This window comes from Enhydra lutris, unplaced genomic scaffold (assembly GCF_002288905.1).
Source record: "Enhydra lutris kenyoni isolate GAN:26980312 unplaced genomic scaffold, ASM228890v2 scaffoldscaffold10, whole genome shotgun sequence".
NCBI lineage: Eukaryota > Metazoa > Chordata > Mammalia > Carnivora > Mustelidae > Enhydra > Enhydra lutris.
The window spans coordinates 1,626,378-1,644,931 of record NW_019154094.1 but is presented as its reverse complement, the minus strand read 5'-3'; the positions used below and the strand labels follow the sequence as shown (position 1 = coordinate 1,644,931).

The 18,554-nt window shown below is 51.3% G+C and overlaps 1 protein-coding gene across 2 annotated transcripts; it reads right to left on the bottom strand.

The window, feature by feature from the left end:
* Window positions 1-201: 201 nt before the first annotated feature.
* On the bottom strand, window positions 202-18,363 carry LOC111144279 (transmembrane protein 38A). Of its 2 annotated transcripts, XM_022498513.1 has the most exons (7): window positions 17,825-18,363; window positions 17,367-17,420; window positions 6,646-6,802; window positions 6,188-6,372; window positions 4,181-4,268; window positions 2,610-2,727; window positions 202-1,786 (listed from the first exon to the last, which is right to left on the bottom strand). In XM_022498513.1, exons 3-7 carry the CDS (start codon window positions 6,771-6,773, stop codon window positions 1,547-1,549), a joined length of 759 nt encoding a protein of 252 aa, XP_022354221.1. In that variant the 5' UTR covers window positions 6,774-6,802; window positions 17,367-17,420; window positions 17,825-18,363; the 3' UTR covers window positions 202-1,546. The 2 variants fall into 2 exon arrangements, with proteins under 2 accessions (XP_022354221.1, XP_022354220.1); XM_022498512.1 differs by lacking the exon at window positions 17,825-18,363 and having other exon boundaries at window positions 17,367-17,556.
* Between the last annotated feature and the right edge of the window lie 191 nt (window positions 18,364-18,554).

Sequence of the window (18,554 nt, the reverse complement as noted above, 5' to 3'; positions counted from 1 at the left end):
CCCCATGATCTGTCGGTGGCACAGTAAATATGTGAACTCCAGACTCCAAACTCTACCCACAGGCTCCATCTCCTCTTGGCCATTGGGGGCTGCCATGAGCCTCGTCTCCCTGGAAACTCTGAGCGTCTCTAAGGACACAGAACCCTGCCGTGTCCTGAGGCCGAAAGAGCAGGAATAAATCAGCCAGGCCAATGTGCTTCGTCCACAACAGATTTATTTGCTGTACCTTCATGCCGAGCCTTGATAAACATGCAAGAGGAGATGCATTGGGAGTCTCAGGACCCAACCGGCTCCCAGGTGTCACCAGATCAAGGCACTTTCCCAACAGCTCGGCAATACCCGGGACCCCACGCACTGATCTTGCTGCCGTCGTAGGCTGCTGCTCTGATCCCCCCCTGGTGCAGAGGACAGCTCTAAACTGGCCCCATCCGTGCCCAAACCCCACCTGAGACTAGCCACACCTAATCTACCCGGCCCTCCTGGCTGTCCTGGTGATGCAGGCTGAGATGAAGGCGGCCCGTGGGGTCGGGGCAAGGGGCCTCAGCTACTGTTCCCCTCACTCACCCTGGAGCACGTTCTGGGACCGCCCAGCAGCAGCACAAGGCTCGGCACAGAGCAAGCCGAGTCCTCTGAATGACTGAGCAGTGGAGGACGCCAGCATGGGGAGGCCCGAAGCTTCTAGGGCCCGACAGCAAGTGTCCAGGGGCACTTGATGGAGCTGGATCTTGGCACCCCGGCCCAGCTTGCTGCATTTCTTTGGTTTCGGGACTGCCTGAAGCCAAAGATCACAGCATGCCTTCCCCACGCCCCAAGCTCTTAAGACTGGCCCAAATGTGTCTACTGAAGGCCCCCCCTCTGTGCCAGGTAACTTGCGGGGGTTCTCCGATCCACGAACACAAATAATCTAAAATGCAAAGCCGTTCTCAAGCATGAGGAACACCCCTTAAGGCCTCCCCTCCCGCCTGCACAGTGCTTTAGAGAGTTGGTAAGGCTGGTTCATGTCCAGGTGCACACCAGCACTTCCACACGGAGGGGCTGGGGGGGAGGGTCTCCACTACACAGATGGGGAATGCGAGGCTCGGAGGAGGCAGCTTGTCCAGTGCCGTCCGGGAGGAGCGGGCACGAGGAGACAGAAGTCGCAGCAGCTGCCTCATAGCAGACACTTAGGAATTGCCCATCAATTTCACGAGTCTCAACCTGACTTGAAGTTCTTCCGGAGTCCAGATGTAGTTTTAAAGAGGGAATAGTGGAACCAAGAATATAACTGTTAGGGTTTCTGGCTGGGGCCACTGCCAGGATGCTGTGGGTCTCCCGCCAAATAAAGCTATGTCGCTATGGTGGCCTGGCAGAAAGAGAGAGGGACCCCTCTACCCTCTCCTCACCCCCATATCTCATTTAACACCCCCCCCACATGGCCCCAGTTTGCAGACTGGGAAGTTGAGGCCTGGAGAGGGGAGAGCAGAGCCCACAATGCTCCTGCACCGGCTCTGAGGGTCCTGGGTCCAGGTCTTCTCCCTGGCACCCCTCAAGGCCTCTGGGCCATCCACTAATCTGCCTTCTTGGTCTTCTTCTTCCTGGAGCCCTCACTCAGCTCCTCCTTGGACCTAGCAGGTAGGGCTGAGTGTGGCGAGCCGGGTCCGCCTCCGCCATGGGACCCACCATGGGACCCACCATGGTTGTCGTGGTGATGGTTGCCCCCCCAGGCGGTCCCAAACAGCACAGGGCAGATGTAGCCCTCCAGAACATCAAAAGGGGAGCTGTGGGAGTGAGTGGCCGTCAGGAACACCTGAGGTAGGGTAACAGAGGGACAGGGAGACAGCAAAAGAGATAGAGACCGAGGCAGAAAGCAAGATGTGGGGGGTAAGAGGAGGAAAGAGGGGAGAAAAAGTCAGCCAGGTCAAGGTCAGAGGTAGTCAAGATCCATCCCTCTGGCTTTACGCACCCCCAGGAGGATGACTAACTATTGTAGGATTCCTGGATATAGGACTTCTGGTGCTGAAACCCCAGACAGCAATGGGGACAGTTGATCTCTCCCCTCAATGTCAGGGGCCCCCCAACACCTGGGCCTAGAGAGAAACAGTGCTTGGGGTAGGGGGGACTCATTCCCTTCTCCCTTTCAGTGACCAATGGGTCCCCTCCCAGGCAGCCAGCAGCAGAGCTCCCCAGATCTATGGGATAGGACAGTGTGGTTCCCGAAGACCCCTCCTGGGTGAGCTGACCCCAGCTCAAGGCCTCAAGATGAAACCAGCACCATTCCTCGTCCAGCCTGAGTCCCTGGGGTCCTGAGTGTGCCTTCCTGGGTCTTGACCCTCAGCTCTCCATCACCAAGCACAAGGCCCCGATTCTCCAAACAGACTCCATGAGCTTCTGCCCCTCTTTTTGGCCTTTGCCCAGGCTGGGCCCTGTGCCCAGAAGGCCTTAATTGTCCTTACCCTTCCCCACGTGCTGGACCCTCCTCTTATCAGACCTTCTTCCGATGCACAGACCTATAGGGACCCCCTTCCCCAGCTCTCTGCCTTAGGGCTGTCCATTCTGGGACACAAGAGCACAAGTCTGAGCTCCCAGCCTGCAAGGTGTGGGCTGGCATGAGGTAGGGCAGGACGGCTTACCTTACAGGATACCATGAACATGGTGAAGATGAAGATGAGGCTGGCTTTGGACACCGGGAGCCAGCGGGTCTGCTGGAGGGTGAAGAGTATGGCTCCGTAGAGGCTGGCTTTCGTGGGGCTGGAGGGGGCAGCCTCTGTTACTATGAGGCACCACGCAGCCCAGGCCTTTTTCCCTCTGGCCCAGCCCCCCTTCTCCACCTGCCCACTACCGGCCCCAGTTTTCATCCCAGCTTCTCCTGAGTGGGAGGTGGGAAGCTGCCTGCATGGCATAGATAAGGGGGGGGGGGAGTCTCCCTGCACAGTAAAGGGTTAACTTGGCCCAAAGAGAGGTGTGGCTTTCCCCTCTGGCTCCTGGGAGGTCTCCTTTCAGCCCTGGAAATGTCCCGCCTGAAAGGAGTGTTTCTGTTCACTTGGGGACTTTGGGTCATACCAGTTAGGAACGATGTGATTTAAGGTGGGGTCTTGGGCCACGTGGTATCAGATCGACCTCTGGAGGGGCTGAAGACAGGTCAGGCGTGCAGGCAGTCAGCTATGTCTGTGTAACCAAACCCCAGTAAAACGTCCCCCAGAAGGTAGGATTACAACACATGGTTTCTCTTAACTTTCCTTTCCTTTCCTATGGGATAGGTTTGCAATATTTTAACTTGTTGCAGAAGAGAGACCTGTGACTTCTGCTCCCGATGTCCGTGGTTCACTGCTGTCCTTAATGATGATAATTCTGCCTGATATTTCCAAAGCGCTCACCAGATACCAGGGCCAGGGAGTTTATGAGCGTGAATCCATGGAGCCCTCACCCTCCGCTCATGAGGCCGAAACAGAATGCAGGATGGGAAAGCACTTGCCCACTCAGTAGCAGGCAACATAACATTCTGGGTCCCCATTTCCTTGTTGGTGAACTGAGGGTGGGAATAGGCCTCCAGTAGGGATGAAATGAGATAAGTGTGAAATGGGAATTTTCTTTGGCATATGGGTGAGCCTTTTAAAAAAGTGTCATATTTTAATGGCTATCACTTTCTTTATTATAGATTGGGAGAAAATTTAACGAGCCCAAACCAATGAGGTCTTTTAGAAATGTATAGGCTAAATGTAGCACGGGACCCTAGGTTGGGTCCGGGATACTGCCCTGTGGTCCTGCCCATCTAGTTCCAGCTACACTCCCCACCCGCACTCTGTGCCCTGCATTCTCCACCAATGCTCCGTACTCCTCCCTACCCGCGCTCTGTACCGTGACCCTGCAGAACTGGGCAGAATCATTGTACTTTTCTCACTTGACAGTTGGCAGAGGTGCTGGCCTCTGTCCGGAGGCTTGCCCTTTGCCAGTAAACTCCTACTCACTCTTCAAAACCCAAATCAAGTATCTCATCACCCTGCAGCTCTGCCTGCTCCTCCCCCCAAGGCAGAGTTACAGTTCCCTTTCAGCTCCAAGGATGCTCCACGACCTCTGGAAGCTTCTGGAAGACAGAATTAGTGGCTGGGGCTTCTAAGTTACTAGGAACATCCAACCCAGGGTCAGGCCCAGGAGGCACCTGTACATACAGGAGGGATGGTAGGGGGGTGGAATGGATACTCACAAGGACATGTGCAGGATCTCATTGGTCTCTGGCTTCCAGACCCCTCGGAGCAGCTGCTCAACGTTAGACATGAGGGCAACGCCAGAGCCTAGGAGACAGGGTGCTTCTGAATGAGCCGGCCACCTCCAGCTCCCCACTCTTCTCAGCTGAGTTCCCAAGGAAGCAGCTTCACTGCTCCTAGAGTCTTCTCCAGAGAGATAATGAGCCTGGGTGTATGATAACCAGCTGCAGTAGGGAAACTGAGGCTCAGGAGGGTCACACGACATATTTGGAGCAAAAGCAGCATGAAGGAATTGAGCTCATATCTCATCTGCAAGGCATATCTTGGACAAATCTGGGTTGTCTGCCCTGATATCCCTAGCCCAGGACCCTGAACTGTGCATAAGGCTTCTAGAAGGCTCCCCATCTCAGTCTTCCTCCTCCTCAGGGTTCTAAATTTTCAGTGTTTCTTAAGCCATGTGCCCTCTGGGAGGCAAGCTGTACTCCTGGGGCATTTATTCTATAGCACAGGCTTCCTGGAGAGCAAATAAGGAGACCCACGTGGGACATAATGGTTGAAATTCTAGAAAAATCTTCCCATTTACCCCAAATGTATTGGCTAAAGAGAGCTGAACACCCACTCCAGAAATGGCTGTGCCGAGGTACCTGGTATGTACCACTGGACATATCTGGAGTGATTTTGCCCCCAAGGAGGCATTTGGAAATATCTGGAAACATTTTTGGTTGTTGCAACTGGGACAGGGCTGCTACTGGTGGGTTAAGGTCGGGAATGCTGCTCAACATCCTACAGTGCACAAGACAGTCTCCACCACAGAGCATGATCCAGCCCCACGTGTCAATGGAGCTGAGTACACTATGGCTCAGTTGAGTGTGCTTGTAGGCCCCGGCATGTTGGCAGTACCCACTTTGGTATCAGGGAGCAGGGATAAGGAGGCCCGTGGTGTTAGCAAAAAGAAAGTTGAGCCTTCTTTCCTTGTCTTCTTGTTACTCCTGGGTCCACCTCTACAACTATTATTGCTGGACTATCTATTTCTCCTTTAGCTTCTCTCAGTTTTTGCTTTATATATTTTGGTGCTATTTTTAGGTGCATATATGTTTATTATTGTTGTATCTTCCTAGTGGATTGAACTATCATTATAAAGGGTCCTTCTTTAATTTTTAGTAACATTTTCTGCTTTATTTATTTATTTATTTATTTTTAAAAAGATTTTATTTATTTATTTGCCAGAGAGAGAGAGAACAGGCAGGCAGAGTGGCAGCAGAGGCAGAGGGAGAAGCAGGCTCCCTGCCGAGCAAGGAGCCCGATGTGGGACTCGATCCCAGGATGCTGGGATCATGACCTGAGCCGAAGGCAGCGGCTTAACCAACTGAGCCACCCAGGCGTCCCACATTTTCTGCTTTAAAGTCTATCTTGGCCTGCCTCTTAGCATAGCCAAAGGAGAAGGGAAAAGGAGGACTTCAAAGTCGTTAAGAATGTGGATGTTGAATTCTGAGGATCTGGAGTCAAACGTAGCTACACCCCCTTAGCCGTGTGACCATGAGCAAGTCATTTCATTTCCCTTCTCAGTAAATAGGGGATGATGTTAGATTTTTTCCTAAAGCAGAGTCTTAAGAATCAAATGAGATAAGACATTTCTGGTTGTCACACAGGTGGGCACTACTGACATCTGGTGGGAGAAGGCCAGGGATGCTGTTCAACATGTTACCCCACACAGGACAGCACCCACCACAAAGGATGACCAGGCACCAAACATCAGTAGTGTCACAGCTGAGGACCCCTGCTTGAGAGACAGCCATCATTGTCTTGTGGGCATGTTTATCTTTGACAGTTAAATTCTGGAAGAATCTTCCCATTTACTCGAAAGTTGTCAGCTAATGAGGCTGGACTCCCACAACAGTCCTCGTAGCCTGGAGCGATGTCTGTGCCAACCTGGGTGCCAGACATGTACCACTGAGCAGGGGTTCTCAGCGGAGGTGATTTCCCAATGTCATCATGGTCCTGTTTACCTTTGACCCAGCCAGTGGCAATCATGACAAACCACCCGTGGTGGTAGTGGTGGTGGGCGTGATGGATCCCCACAGCGATCTTGCGGACTCTCACTACCTCCTTCATGGCCACGAATATAAGTTTCACAGGCAGGAAGCAGACACACTTGTAAAAGAGGTCCAGGGGGCAGAAGAAAATCAAGTACCTTTGGGGAGAGAATGCAGAGTGTCAGGGGGAGACAGACCATTGGGGGTCCCTGGGGGGATGAGGTTGTGTCCAGATCCCCCTCCCTGGCTTGCTGGGCTTGGGATAGAGCTGTGGACAGCAGTGCACTCAGGTCTGCTGTGAATGTTGTGCAGATGGGTCCCATTTCCTCCAACCCCATTTACTCCAACCCCACCTCCCACCTTCCAGGTGGCTGGGTCACCCCTGCCCCCAACTCTGCTCTCCCATACCCCACCAGCTGGACAGTGCTTACCAGACAGCTGTGGCCAGCAGGATGCTGGAATTGTTGCTGAAGTAGTCGATTAGGGGCTCCCCAAGGAGCAGATCAGCCAGGATGTAACTCCCGAAGCAATGTAGCATTGCACACAGCCAGGATGCCATGGGATGGCGCCGGGACAGCTCGACTGCTCCTGAGGGGCACAGGGGTGTTCCCCACTGTCAGCAGAGTGCCAAGGGCATGCTTTGTCCCCATACCCTCTGGTCAGCCCATCCTAATTCAGCTGCCTTGCAGCTTGCCCATTTCAGAGGAAGAACCCAGGCTCAGACAGGCTGGACAGGTGCCTGAGGTCACATGGAGAAAAGGCAGAGCTGGGCCAGGGCTCCTTCTTCCGTGCTCAGAGACGTGGCAATGACGGTAACGCCAGGTCCCACTTAGCAAGCCCCTCTAGGTCTCAGACACTGGGTTTACATTTATATGAAGGACTTGCTAAATCCTCATTGATAACCACAGCCAAGCGGTCACTCTCATCCCTACAAGAGAGGGCGGCGTGGAGAGGGAGCGATGTACAGATGGGAACGCTTCCATGCGGCTGCTCCTGCCTTGGGGTGACGCCAAGATCCCTACAAGCTCATGCCTGTCCTCTTGGTCTCTCTTTCTTTTTACCTTTTTTTTTTATTGTGGTAAAATATACATAAAATGTGCTACTTTAACCATTTCTAAGTGAACAGCTTGGCGGCATGAAGCACATTCACACTGTCATGTAACCATCACCACCATCCATCTCCAGGACTTTTTCATTGTCTCCAGCTGAAACTCTGTCCCCATTAAACACTAACTCTCTGTTGCCTCCTTCAGCCCCTGGCTCCCACCATCTACTTCCTGTCTCTGTGAATTCCACTCCTCTAGGGACCTCATGTAAGTGGAATCACACATATTTGTCCCCTTGTGTCTGGCTTCTTTCACTCAGCATAATAACCTGATGTTGTAGCATGCATCAGAATTCCTTCTTCTCTGAGACTGAATAATCTTCCATTGTATGGATATACCATATTTTGTTTACCCACTCACCCATTGATGGACATTGGAGTTATTTCTACCTTTTGGCGATGACGAATAATGCTGCTAAGAACATAAGTGAACCAGTATCAATTTGAGTTCCTGCTTTCAACTCTTCTGGGGATACACCCAGAATGGAACTGATGGGTCAAATGGTAATTCTATGTTATAACTTGTTTGAGGAACTGCCATATTGTTTTCCATGGCAGCTGCACCAGGTTATATTCCTATCAGCTGTTCACACGGGTTCCAACTTCTCCACCTCCTCCCCAACACTTGTTGTCTTCTGTTACAAGTTAGTGGCATAGAAGGAGCAAAGACACAAAAGCAAAAATGGCCAAGCACAAATGCCACCTCCTCTAGGAAGGCTTCCTTGCTCTGCTGGGTCAGTCACTCCTGCCTCTGGGCTCCCATGACCCTGTGGACTTTATCCTATTATGGGTCTTGGTATTTTATTAAATTTTTAACACTAAGAGAAAGTAGATTAGAGGTTGCTTAGGGCTGGAGGGAATGGGGGATATGGAAGGGTGACAGCTAAAGGCTACAGATTTCTTTTGGACGTGCTGGTTGTACAATTCTGCAAATACACTGAAAACCAATGAATGGGATGCTGTAAATGGGTGGTATGTGAATTATGGCTTAATGAAGCTGTTATAAAATAAAATGGATGACAGAAAAAAATATAACTTATTTCCATTTCTGTAACTGAGGATACACACTCATAAATGATAGTCAACTGAGTCTTTCTATAAACCCAAGGCAACAAAATAAAAAAAAAGAATGATCTTGCTTAGCAAACAGAAACAGGAATCCCAGGGCACCTGGGTGGCTCAGTGGGTTGAGTCTCTGCCTTCAGCTCAGGTCATGATCTCAGGGTCCTGAGATTGAGCCCTGCATCGGGCTCTCTGCTCAGCAGGGAGCCTGCTCCCCACCCCCCCGCCTGCTGCCCTGCCTACTTGTGATCTCTCTCTCTCTCTCTCTGTCAAATAAGTAAATAAATAAAATCTTAAAAAAAAAAAAAAAAGAAACAGGAATCCCATTTGTCAAGAAAAGGGCTCAGTGCACTGACCTTCCATTTGTTTGTATATCAGCATTGCTGGGGGACTTTACAAACCAGATACCTGAACCCCACCCCTAAGCATCTCAGTCAGCCAGTCTGGAGTCTGCTTAAGACTCTGTCTCGGGGCGCCTGGGAGGCTCAGTGGGTTAAAGCCTCTGCCTTCGGCTCAGGTCATGATCCCAGAGTCCTGAGATTGAGCCCCACATCAGGCTCTCTGCTCAGCAGGGAGCCTGTTTCCCTTCCCCTCTCTCTGCCTGCCTCTCTGTCTACTTGTGATCTCTGTCTGTCAAATAAATAAATAAAATAAAAAAAAAAGACTCTCTGTCCCTCTCCCTCTGTCCCTCCCTCACTCCTGCTCTCTCTCTCAAATAAATCTTTAAAAAGAAAAGAGAAGGTTACATACTATATGATATAATTTCTATGACTTTCTCCAAGTAAAAAAAACATAGCGATACGTGACAAAGAGTAGATCAGTGGTTACCAGGCGTTAGGGCATGGAGGAGGATATAACTATAAAGGAACATCGCGAGGGAGTTCCTTTGGGGTGCCAGAACCATTCTGTACCCCAACTGTGGTGGTGAATATTAGAATCTATACACAAGGTGCCCCTCCTTTTTTTTTTTTTAAGCTGTGTTTATGTATTTGAGAGAGAAAGAGCGTGCACGCGAGAGAGCACAAGTGGAGGAAGGGGCAGAGGGAGAGAGAGAATCTCAAGCAGATTCCCTGCTGAGTGTGGAGCCCAATGCAGGGCTCAACCTGAGCCAAAATCAAAAGTTGGGTGCTGAACTGACTGAGCCACCCAGGCACCCTGTTTTTTGTCACTTTGGGGGCACCTTGGTGGCTCAGTTGATTGGGTGTCTGCCTTTGGCTCAGATCTTGACCCCGGGGTCCTGCGATCTGGTGCCACATTGGGCTCCCTGCTCAGCAGGAATTCTGCTTCTCCCATTGCCCCTCCCCCTGCTCGTGTGCCCTCTCTCTCAAAAAAAAAAAAAAACTTAAACGAAAAATCACGTTGTTTCTAGAAATTGAATGCCTTTAGTCTCTAAACTGAGTCTGAATGCTTGGTCTCTCCATGACCTGCACCACGGACAAAGACACTGACATGAATACGGATCCATACTGTTGATACACTCAATGGACTGGTTTGGTCTTAATCCTTTGGTGAGTACGGGGACCTCCTCAGTTTTACCTGCTGCTGTACCCCCAGTGCACGGTGCTAGGCCTGCCAAATAGCAGCCACCCAATAAACAGCTGGGAGTGAATGAACTCCTGCCCTCATGGAGCTCCCCTTCTTGTAAATGTGGAGGGAACACCCCCAGGCATTGAGGCTGTGTTGGGCACTCTAGGTCGCACTATAAGAAAACCTCCCCGCTTCATTGATTCAGGGAGTTACTATTTTGTCCCAGGAAACTATACCCCTTCGCTCCATCCTTGAGAGCTGTTAGCCGCACATGATATATGGATCATTATCCCCACTTGCAGCGAGTTATATGGGGGACCAGGGTCCTCCTGCCCAGCAGTCATGCTCACCGGAACCTCAGCATGCGACCTTACTTGGAACAGGGGTCATTGTAGGATCTTTCACTCTAAGAACCATGAAGTTGGCTCTGTGCGCCACTCAGAGTCTGCTTGAGATTCTCTTCCTCTCCCTCTGCCCCTTCCCCAACTTGCACTCATTCTCTCTCTTTTTCAAATAAATAAATAAATAAATAAATAAATAAAGTCTTTAAGAAAACCATCTGAAGCAAATCTATGTTCACATCTGTTAAATCTGTTTGGAGGTGAGAGAGGTGTCCGTGATATTTATTCTGTGTGTCTGAAATACTTAATCATCAAAACTAGTAAAAACAAGAGTCCCCCCGGAAAACCAATAGGCAAGAGGGACATGGGATGTTCATCACACGGGGTTCCACAGCCTCCTATCAGATCCTGACCATCTGCTCCCTCTCTGATGGCCATGATCAGAGGTCCAGGAGCAGGAGGTGGGCAGTGGGGAACCGTGCTATATCCTACCAGAGAACCTAGCAAAAGGTTCTGGAAGGCTCTTAAAAAATCATGTTCACGGGGCGCCTGGGTGGCTCAGTGGGGTAAAGCCTCTGCCTTCAGCTCAGGTCATGATCTCGGGGTCCTGGGATCAAGCCCCACGTGGGGCTCTCTGCTCAGTAGGGAGCCTTCTACCCCCCACCCACCGCCCCTGCCCGCCTCTCTGCCTACTTGTGATCTCTCTGTCAAATAAATATATAAAATCTTAAAAAAAAAAAATCGTGTTCATGGCAGCACTATTTACAATTTGCCAAAAGGTGGAAACAACCCAAGTGTCCACCAATAGATGAATGGTTAAACAAGATGTGGTAGATCCACACAATGGAATATCATTCCGCCTTAAAGGGGAATGAAGTCCTACAACATGAAAACAAATCTTGTACAAACATGCTAAGTGAAAGAAGTCAGACACAAAGGGTCCCACAGTGTGTAAGGTCATCTGTATGAAATGTCCAGAACAGGCAAATCCACAAAAACAGAAAGTAGACTGGTGACTTCGGGGGGCTGGGGAGGGGAGGATGGGGACTGACTGCTCGTCGGGCTGGCGTTTCCTTTTGGAGGAAGGAAAATGTTCTGAACTTACATACTTCATTTGGTGGAATCATATAACATAGTCTTTTACCTCTCGCTCTTTGACGGAGCACAATATTTTCAAGGGCCGTATTTAGTTTTCTCTGCTGTAAGGTATGCTAACATAGGAATAGAACCCAAGTTATCTATCCATTCTCTTGCACAAACTACATTTTATAATCAGGAAACATGCTTAATAAAAGTCTGAAAAAAAGTTGTAAACACACTCCCCTTTCTCTTTGCCACCCCCAACTAACCATGAGACCTTGGACAAACCATTTTTCCTCTGTGTCCCACTCCTTCTGCCAGGTGCGAACCCCAGTCCCTTCTTTGCCCAGCTCCTGACAAGGGCTGGAATTGAAATTTCCCTCCTCGATCTCACCCTGGAGTTACAAGCCCACAGCACATCTTCTCCCTGCCCTCGAGGGTGTCCTAAGTCTCAGCATTGACAAAGGTCGTACAGTATGAGGCAGAATGTTCTCTTCTCTTCCCTGGGGTGTCTATTTAAAATGCTGCCAGCTGAGAGTTAATCCTTTGGAGCAACTGGTGGGTCCTGCAAGGGCTTGGGTCAGGTGAGGCACCCATGTTTTGCAGAAATGGATACCTCTGCATCTAAAAATAACCGTTAGGGGTTGAATTCTTTCCAGGGTCATTCTGGTGCCCTCTGGGACCATCCCAGGGACTGAGGCCAGGGAGCAGGGGGTGGGGGCGGGGCGGCAGGTAGTGGGAGTAAAGCAGGCTCCCGTGTTTGCACCATGGGTGAGCCCTGGTGGAAAAGTCACAGACCCCGGTTTGGCCCTGCTGCTCACTCTCTCTGGTGTGGCCTTGGACAAATGACTGCTCCCTGCCAGCCTCAGCTTCCTCTGCTTTCCAAAGAAGAGGATGAGAGTACCCTCTTCCCAAGTCGTATTGGTGATTCAATGCATTGTGCGTAATTATCAAGATGATTCTTAGCATTATCAAACTTATTTATCTCAGCAACCCAGAAGACCAAGGTCAGTCTCCTCATTGCCACACTGGAGAAGACGGAGGCTGCTGGGGGATGGGCCTGCCCTGAAGATCCACAGCAAGGCAGTGCCGAGAACCTTCTATTTGGCTCTTTCCCTTTGCCATACTCCTTCCTGGTTTCTCTTGCTGGGTTCTGGGGGAGCATCAGGAACCACGAGAAAGTGGGTTGCAATCCCAGGTTTGCCACCAAAGCCCTCCCCTCTTGCTGGGTGAGCTTGGCTAGTCACTCCTCTCTCTGGGTTTCAATGGGTACGTTTGTGCATAATGGGGGTGCTGTGTAGAGGGACCAGTCAGCCTGATTTGTCTGGGACCGAGGGGTTCCCGGAACATGGGGCTTCTGGTGCTTGTCTTAACGGAACCTGGGTCAGGTGGTCACCCCAGTGCTATTACCCATTTCAAAGGGCGCCGGTGAGAACAAAAAGAAATTGCTTAGAGCTTAGCAATTATGCACGAGTTATTCCTGGAACTGAACTGAAATGGAAAGTACCTGTGGGTGGAAATTTTAGCTGATGGATTTATACAAATCAGCTCTGCCTGAGGAGGGAGGAGGAAGCCCTGATCACGTCCCTAGCTCTGGCCTGGGATGGGCATCCCGGCATTCCCTCTCTGGGGGGTTAGAGTCCTGTCTATGGAAGGCAGGGAAGCACTAGAAGGTTCCCCAGGGCACTTTCAGCAAAGCCATGGCTCTGCACTATTTAGTCTGAGGTCCAAACATGGGAGGTGTATTTACAGAGCTTCTCAGTGACTTGAAGGAGCTCAGCTGTCTGCCTTGGTTTCTTCCCCTGTGACAGATTTTTGGAAGGTTGGAGGAGAGGCAGCCCTTCACCCTCAAAAAGCTTAGAGTTCATGCCAGAGGTCTCAAAACAGGGCTCAAGGAGCTGTCTTGTTAGTCCCACAGTATTTTAGATGTTCAACCTGCAACCTAGATGTCTTTCGGTAGGTGAATAAGTAACTATGGTGCATACGTACCCTGGGAGATTACTCAGCAATGAAAAGAAATGAGCTTTCCAGCCACGAAAAGACATGGAAGAACCTTAAATGCATACTGCTGAGCGAAAGAGGCCAGACTGAAAAGGCTACACACTGTATGGTTCCAATTCTATGACATTCTGCAAAAGGCAAAACTATGGAGATGATGAAAAGATCGGGGGTTGTCCAGGGTTAGAGGGAGGGAGGGGGCAGGATGCTCATGGGGAGCCTGGGGGATTTTTAGGTTAGTGAAATTATCTGTAGGATAACCTAATAGTGGATACACGTTATACAATGGGCGAAATCCACAAAACGTACAACACCAAGTAACCCTAATGTAAATTCTAGACTTTGGTTGATAATATGTGATAGTGATATTATAATAATAATGATACGGGCTCCTGGATTATGACAAAGGTACTCCTCTGTGCAGAATGTTGATGGGGAGGAAGTCAGAGAGTACACGAAAATTGTACTTGCAGCTTAATTTTGCTGTGGATCTAAGACTGCTCTAGAAAATAGCCCATTAACTTCTTAAAAAGAAAAAAAATGTTAATTGTTTTATTTAAAACAATTTTTAAATTTTTTTAAAACAAATTAAAAAATGTCTGAACAGCCGAACATATACACATAGGGAACTGCATATCACACTTCCAGCTTCCCTTGAAACATCACTTCTGGTGGTTCTTGCTGCAATCAGGCGAAGATGTGCATGGCTGGGTCTCACCTGGGAACAGTCCCCATGTGGCTGGCAGACTGCTTCCCATGCATCACCTGCCTGGCCCTTGAAAGCACTGGGCGTTTGAGACTTGGTCTAGGTCACCGCTTCTCAACTGGGGGCAACTACATCTGGGGACATTTCTGGTTTTCACAACTAGATGCTACCAGCATCTAGTAGGCTGAGCCACAGGAATGCTGTGCTATATCTTGAAATGCCTGTGATGGCCCCCACCACAGAGAATGATCTGGCCCTCACTGTCACTTGTGCAGAGACCTGGGCAACACTGTTTACACAGAACTGGTTCTCATCTGGGGAACTTAAAAAAGACATACTGACACTGGTAATGTGCACAGCGATTCTAATTTAAGTGGAAGGGTGCTGCGGGAACAAGAGGGTTCTGAAAAGCTCCCCAGGTGAGTTTAATGTGGAGGTATATTTGAGAACCACTGGTCTGGAAGGTTCTTGGGATAGGTCAAGGCTTAAAAGGATCCAGGACTGTCATTCATTCGTTCAACCATGCAGCCGACATCCACTGCTTTTTCTTCTCTTCTTGGATAGAACTAGGGAACCCGGAGGTGAGCCAGATCTTCTCCTCCCAGCCGTATTAAGGAGCTCCAGGTTCTAATAAGGAGCTCCTGCCTCTTTTAGTCCATCCTTCCTTAAATGTTATGCAGATTCTGATTCAGCAGGTCTGGGGGTGGGGGGAGGGTGGGCTGGCATTCTGCATTTCTTAACTAGCTCCCAGGGGCCACAGATGCTGTTCATCTGAGGACCACACTCTAAGCTCTGTCCTCATTCAGGATTCTCACGAAAGCCTGACCCAGAAAATGCCTGCGTCTCAGGAAACACATCATCCCACAGCCTTACAAATAATTGTAACTACTTCTCCCAAGTGCCTTAGACCCTACTACGGACAAAGTTCTCAATACATCTTTACAATAGCCTGGCAGAAGAGTTTGGGATTATGTTCCTACAAGCCTGTTTCATAGATGAGTGAGCTGAACCTCACGGAGGTGCAGACACCAGCCTGGTGTTCAGTGGTAGAGGCTGACTCCTAATTCAGAGATTTTCCCTAAAAGCCAGCGTGGCTCTCAGCTCCACAGGTGTGCTACCTTTGCCACTGCCCAGGACCCTGTGTTCAGAAGGGTCCCACATTCACTTTAGCGCTGCTGTCACCATCTTGAAATTCTGACTTTCTGAGTGAGGCGCCCTGCAGATTCTGTGGCCGCTCCTGTAGTCAGCACACAGATTCTAAGAAACCTTTGTAGAGGCTCAGCAGGAACAACAAACAGGGTGGGGGGGGGGGGCTAACAGCTAAGCCCAACTCCTCCCTTTTCTAAAGGGAAGCAAGTACCTCAGAGCAATTGGAGTGAGTCTTGGGGTCCAGCAGACCTGGGTTTGAGTCCCAAGGCTGTATCTACCAGCCATGGGACCACAGGTTGGGTATGTAAATTAGCTTAGCCACTATTTCCTACTTCCTCAGTTGCAAACCGAGGGCATTTGAACTGGGCAGGGGTTTCTCAATCTTGAAGGCATGCAGGAATCACTGGGGAGGGGACCCTGAAACATAAGCATGCAGGGATAGCCCTATTCCAAATATTCTGATTCGGTTTATCTGGAGTGGAGGTGAGATGGGGTTTAAGAGCCCCCACGAGACCCTAATATAAGCAGGTTATGAACCACTGAAACTTCCCCATCTTCAGGAACCTTCAGGCTCCAGTACCTCTAGTTCAGATGACTTATTCACTCTGGCAGAAATTTCTAGACCCCCCCTCCCCCTGCATACTCCCCGCCAGCCTGAAGACCTCTTTCCTCCAGACATTTGTGTCCTACATCCCTCTGAAGTGCCAGCCCTCCACAGTTTAAGATTTCCCAAGGTGTGCTAGGTTCTGTACTTGTCCAGGGATTGGCATGAGCCACCAAAATCTGTCTTGGACAGGAAATGCAGTCCTGTGCCCGTGCTAAGACAACACAAAGCTTATTTTGCTTTGCAAAGTAACTGATCTGCAGAATAGCTTTTAAAGAATAGGCCCTGGCTTGTGGACAAAAATAAAACAGAACAAAAACACTTGGCAAGCAGAATATGATCCTATTTGCATAAAATCGTGCTCTACCATCTCTAACTACAGGGTTATAAACCCATGGAATAGAGGTCTGGAAGGGCCGGCAATACCTCAACTGTAATGATCTTTTTTCCTTTCTGTTTCTCAGCTTGATTTTTAAAAACAAAGAAGCACTTATTTTTATAATCTGGAAAAAAAAAAAAAAAAGCTATTTCAGTCCTGGGAGAAGAATATAGAGGAATTTACATCTAAGTGCGAGAAACAGTCACAAAGTTTCCGGATGATCAATCCCTTTTCTAAAGCTAAATTCCTGTCCCTGTCGTTGGCTGGTGTGCTATAACAGTTAAAACGCTAGGAGATGAACAAGAAACATTCAGTGAGCCTTATCTAAAAATAGACCACACTCTAAGGAGTCTATTTACCATCATCTTAAAAAAAAAAAAAAGCTTTTAAAAAACCCCAAGAAGCAGAGTCTTTCTTCCCTTCTGCAATTCTCCGCGGGGGGGGGGGGGGGGGGGGGGGGGGGGGGCGGGGGCTGGCTGGGTTAGCTAACCCCAAATCACCCTGCCCTAGGGCAGATCCTTCTCAGTAAGTGGAAAGGATCCGCGCCACCGCTGGAAGAATTCCCGCCGGGCGCGGGAGACCCAGCTTCGCTCTGTCGGAGGAGGAGGGGAGATTGCCCGAGGGCCGAGGGCCGCCGAGCAGCGGGGGCACCGGTGTCACTTTCTCTGAACCGGATTACTACCCCCAGCACTGCCGGTCCTTATATAGACACTGAGCCGCTCCGGCTCCGCGCGCCAAGGGCAAGGAGGGAGGTCACGACTGCGGGCGGCCAGGACATCTGGACTGACCGGCAGCACCGACCCCAGCTTGAGCTTTCACCACGACCTATGCCGCTTGCCCAAATTCATGCGACCCTGCCGGAACCCCTGACCTTCTCTTCCAGCACCCTCCCGAGCACCTGTTCCCCCTCTTCTATACAATTGCATTCCTCTCCTGCCATCCAGCCCTCATCCACTCCCACTCCCCCAGCCCCACCATCCCGGGGGCTTCTCTCCTTGCCCTCCCTCGTCTTCCCCCCGCCGCCCCCCGCCCACTCCTTGTGGAAGAACAGCACGATCCCAGCACCTGCTGCTCCCCCGAAGCAGTCCCGGGTACTGTGACCCGCCATGATCTAGGGCTTCCCCCTCCTCGCGACCCGCAGGTTTACCCCCACCCCCCGCTCCGCGATGCCAGCCCCCGCGGACTGCTGGCTCTGGCTCACCTGGCTCATACTTGAGGTAGAGAATGGAGACGATGAAGTAGCTGAGGTCGAAGACTGGGAAGAGCGGCACCCGCGAGAAGCTGAGCGCTAGCTCACCGAGGCTCAGCGCCGAGAGCAGCTCCATGGCGCCCACCGGGTCCCACCCCAGCCCCCGGCCCAGTACGTCCCGCAGCCCGCAGCCGGGTGACTGCGCCCCCGCCGCAGGAACCGCCTCCGCCCGCCAGGCACCGCCCCCAACCCGGCCCCCGCGGGAGAGGAGGGACGACCGCTGGCCCCGGGGCGGGTTGTGGGACCGTCCTGTCCCATAAAGCCCAGTAGGGTGTCCCATACTCCGTCCCTCGGGCCATCACGACCCCCTTCAGCCCAGCGAGGTAGGGTGTAGGGGTGTCCCTGTGGTGTGAGTTGGACAGGGTAGCTCTCCATGGGGGGGGGGGGGGTCCTTCCCGCACGGAACTCACCCAAGAGGGACGGGTCGGTCAGGCCCCTGTCCTGGTGGGACTCAATTAGGACCCATGTCCTCTGGAGCCTTGGATCGGGACCTGCATCCTCCGTGGGTCTCGACAAGTGGTGAACCCCATCTTCCCGTGCCCTAGAGTGTCAAGACCCCCGTCCTCTATGGAGCTTTCATGACCCTAGTCCTCTGTGGGGCTCTGTAAGTCATGACCTCCATTCCCCACCAGGAACCCTGTTCTCCAAAGGGACAGGTCGGTCGGACCTCCGCACCCTCGTTAACTCCTGCCTAGGGGGGAATCCCTGCCTTCCATTGGGCTCAGGAGGAACCTCCTCCCCGCGGGAAACCATGCCCGGGAGTCCACTACATCAGCACCCATTCCCCTGCGCAGCTCAGTGGTTCGGAGGCCGGGTTTCTCCAGAGCCGCCTGGGAGACCCCAGCCCAGAAGGAGAAGCTACGGCGCTAATTCTGCAGCGCGCAGGGGTCTCACGGGGGCGCCGCACGCCTCCAGTGTGTAACCCAATCTCGCTTGGGTTGGTGCCAGTTTTGGGTGATGCCACACTCTCGCCCCGCCCTTTCTTCGCTACCCTCTGGGCCTCCCTAGCGAGAAGGGGCACTAGTTTTTTCCTAAAGGGGCCTGGCCTGTAGGGGGCGGGAGCCTGCCTGCCTTGGCCTTCGGTTGGACCAGCCCTCGCCAGCGAGGCTTCGAGATTGGTCGGCTCGTGCTCTTCTCTCC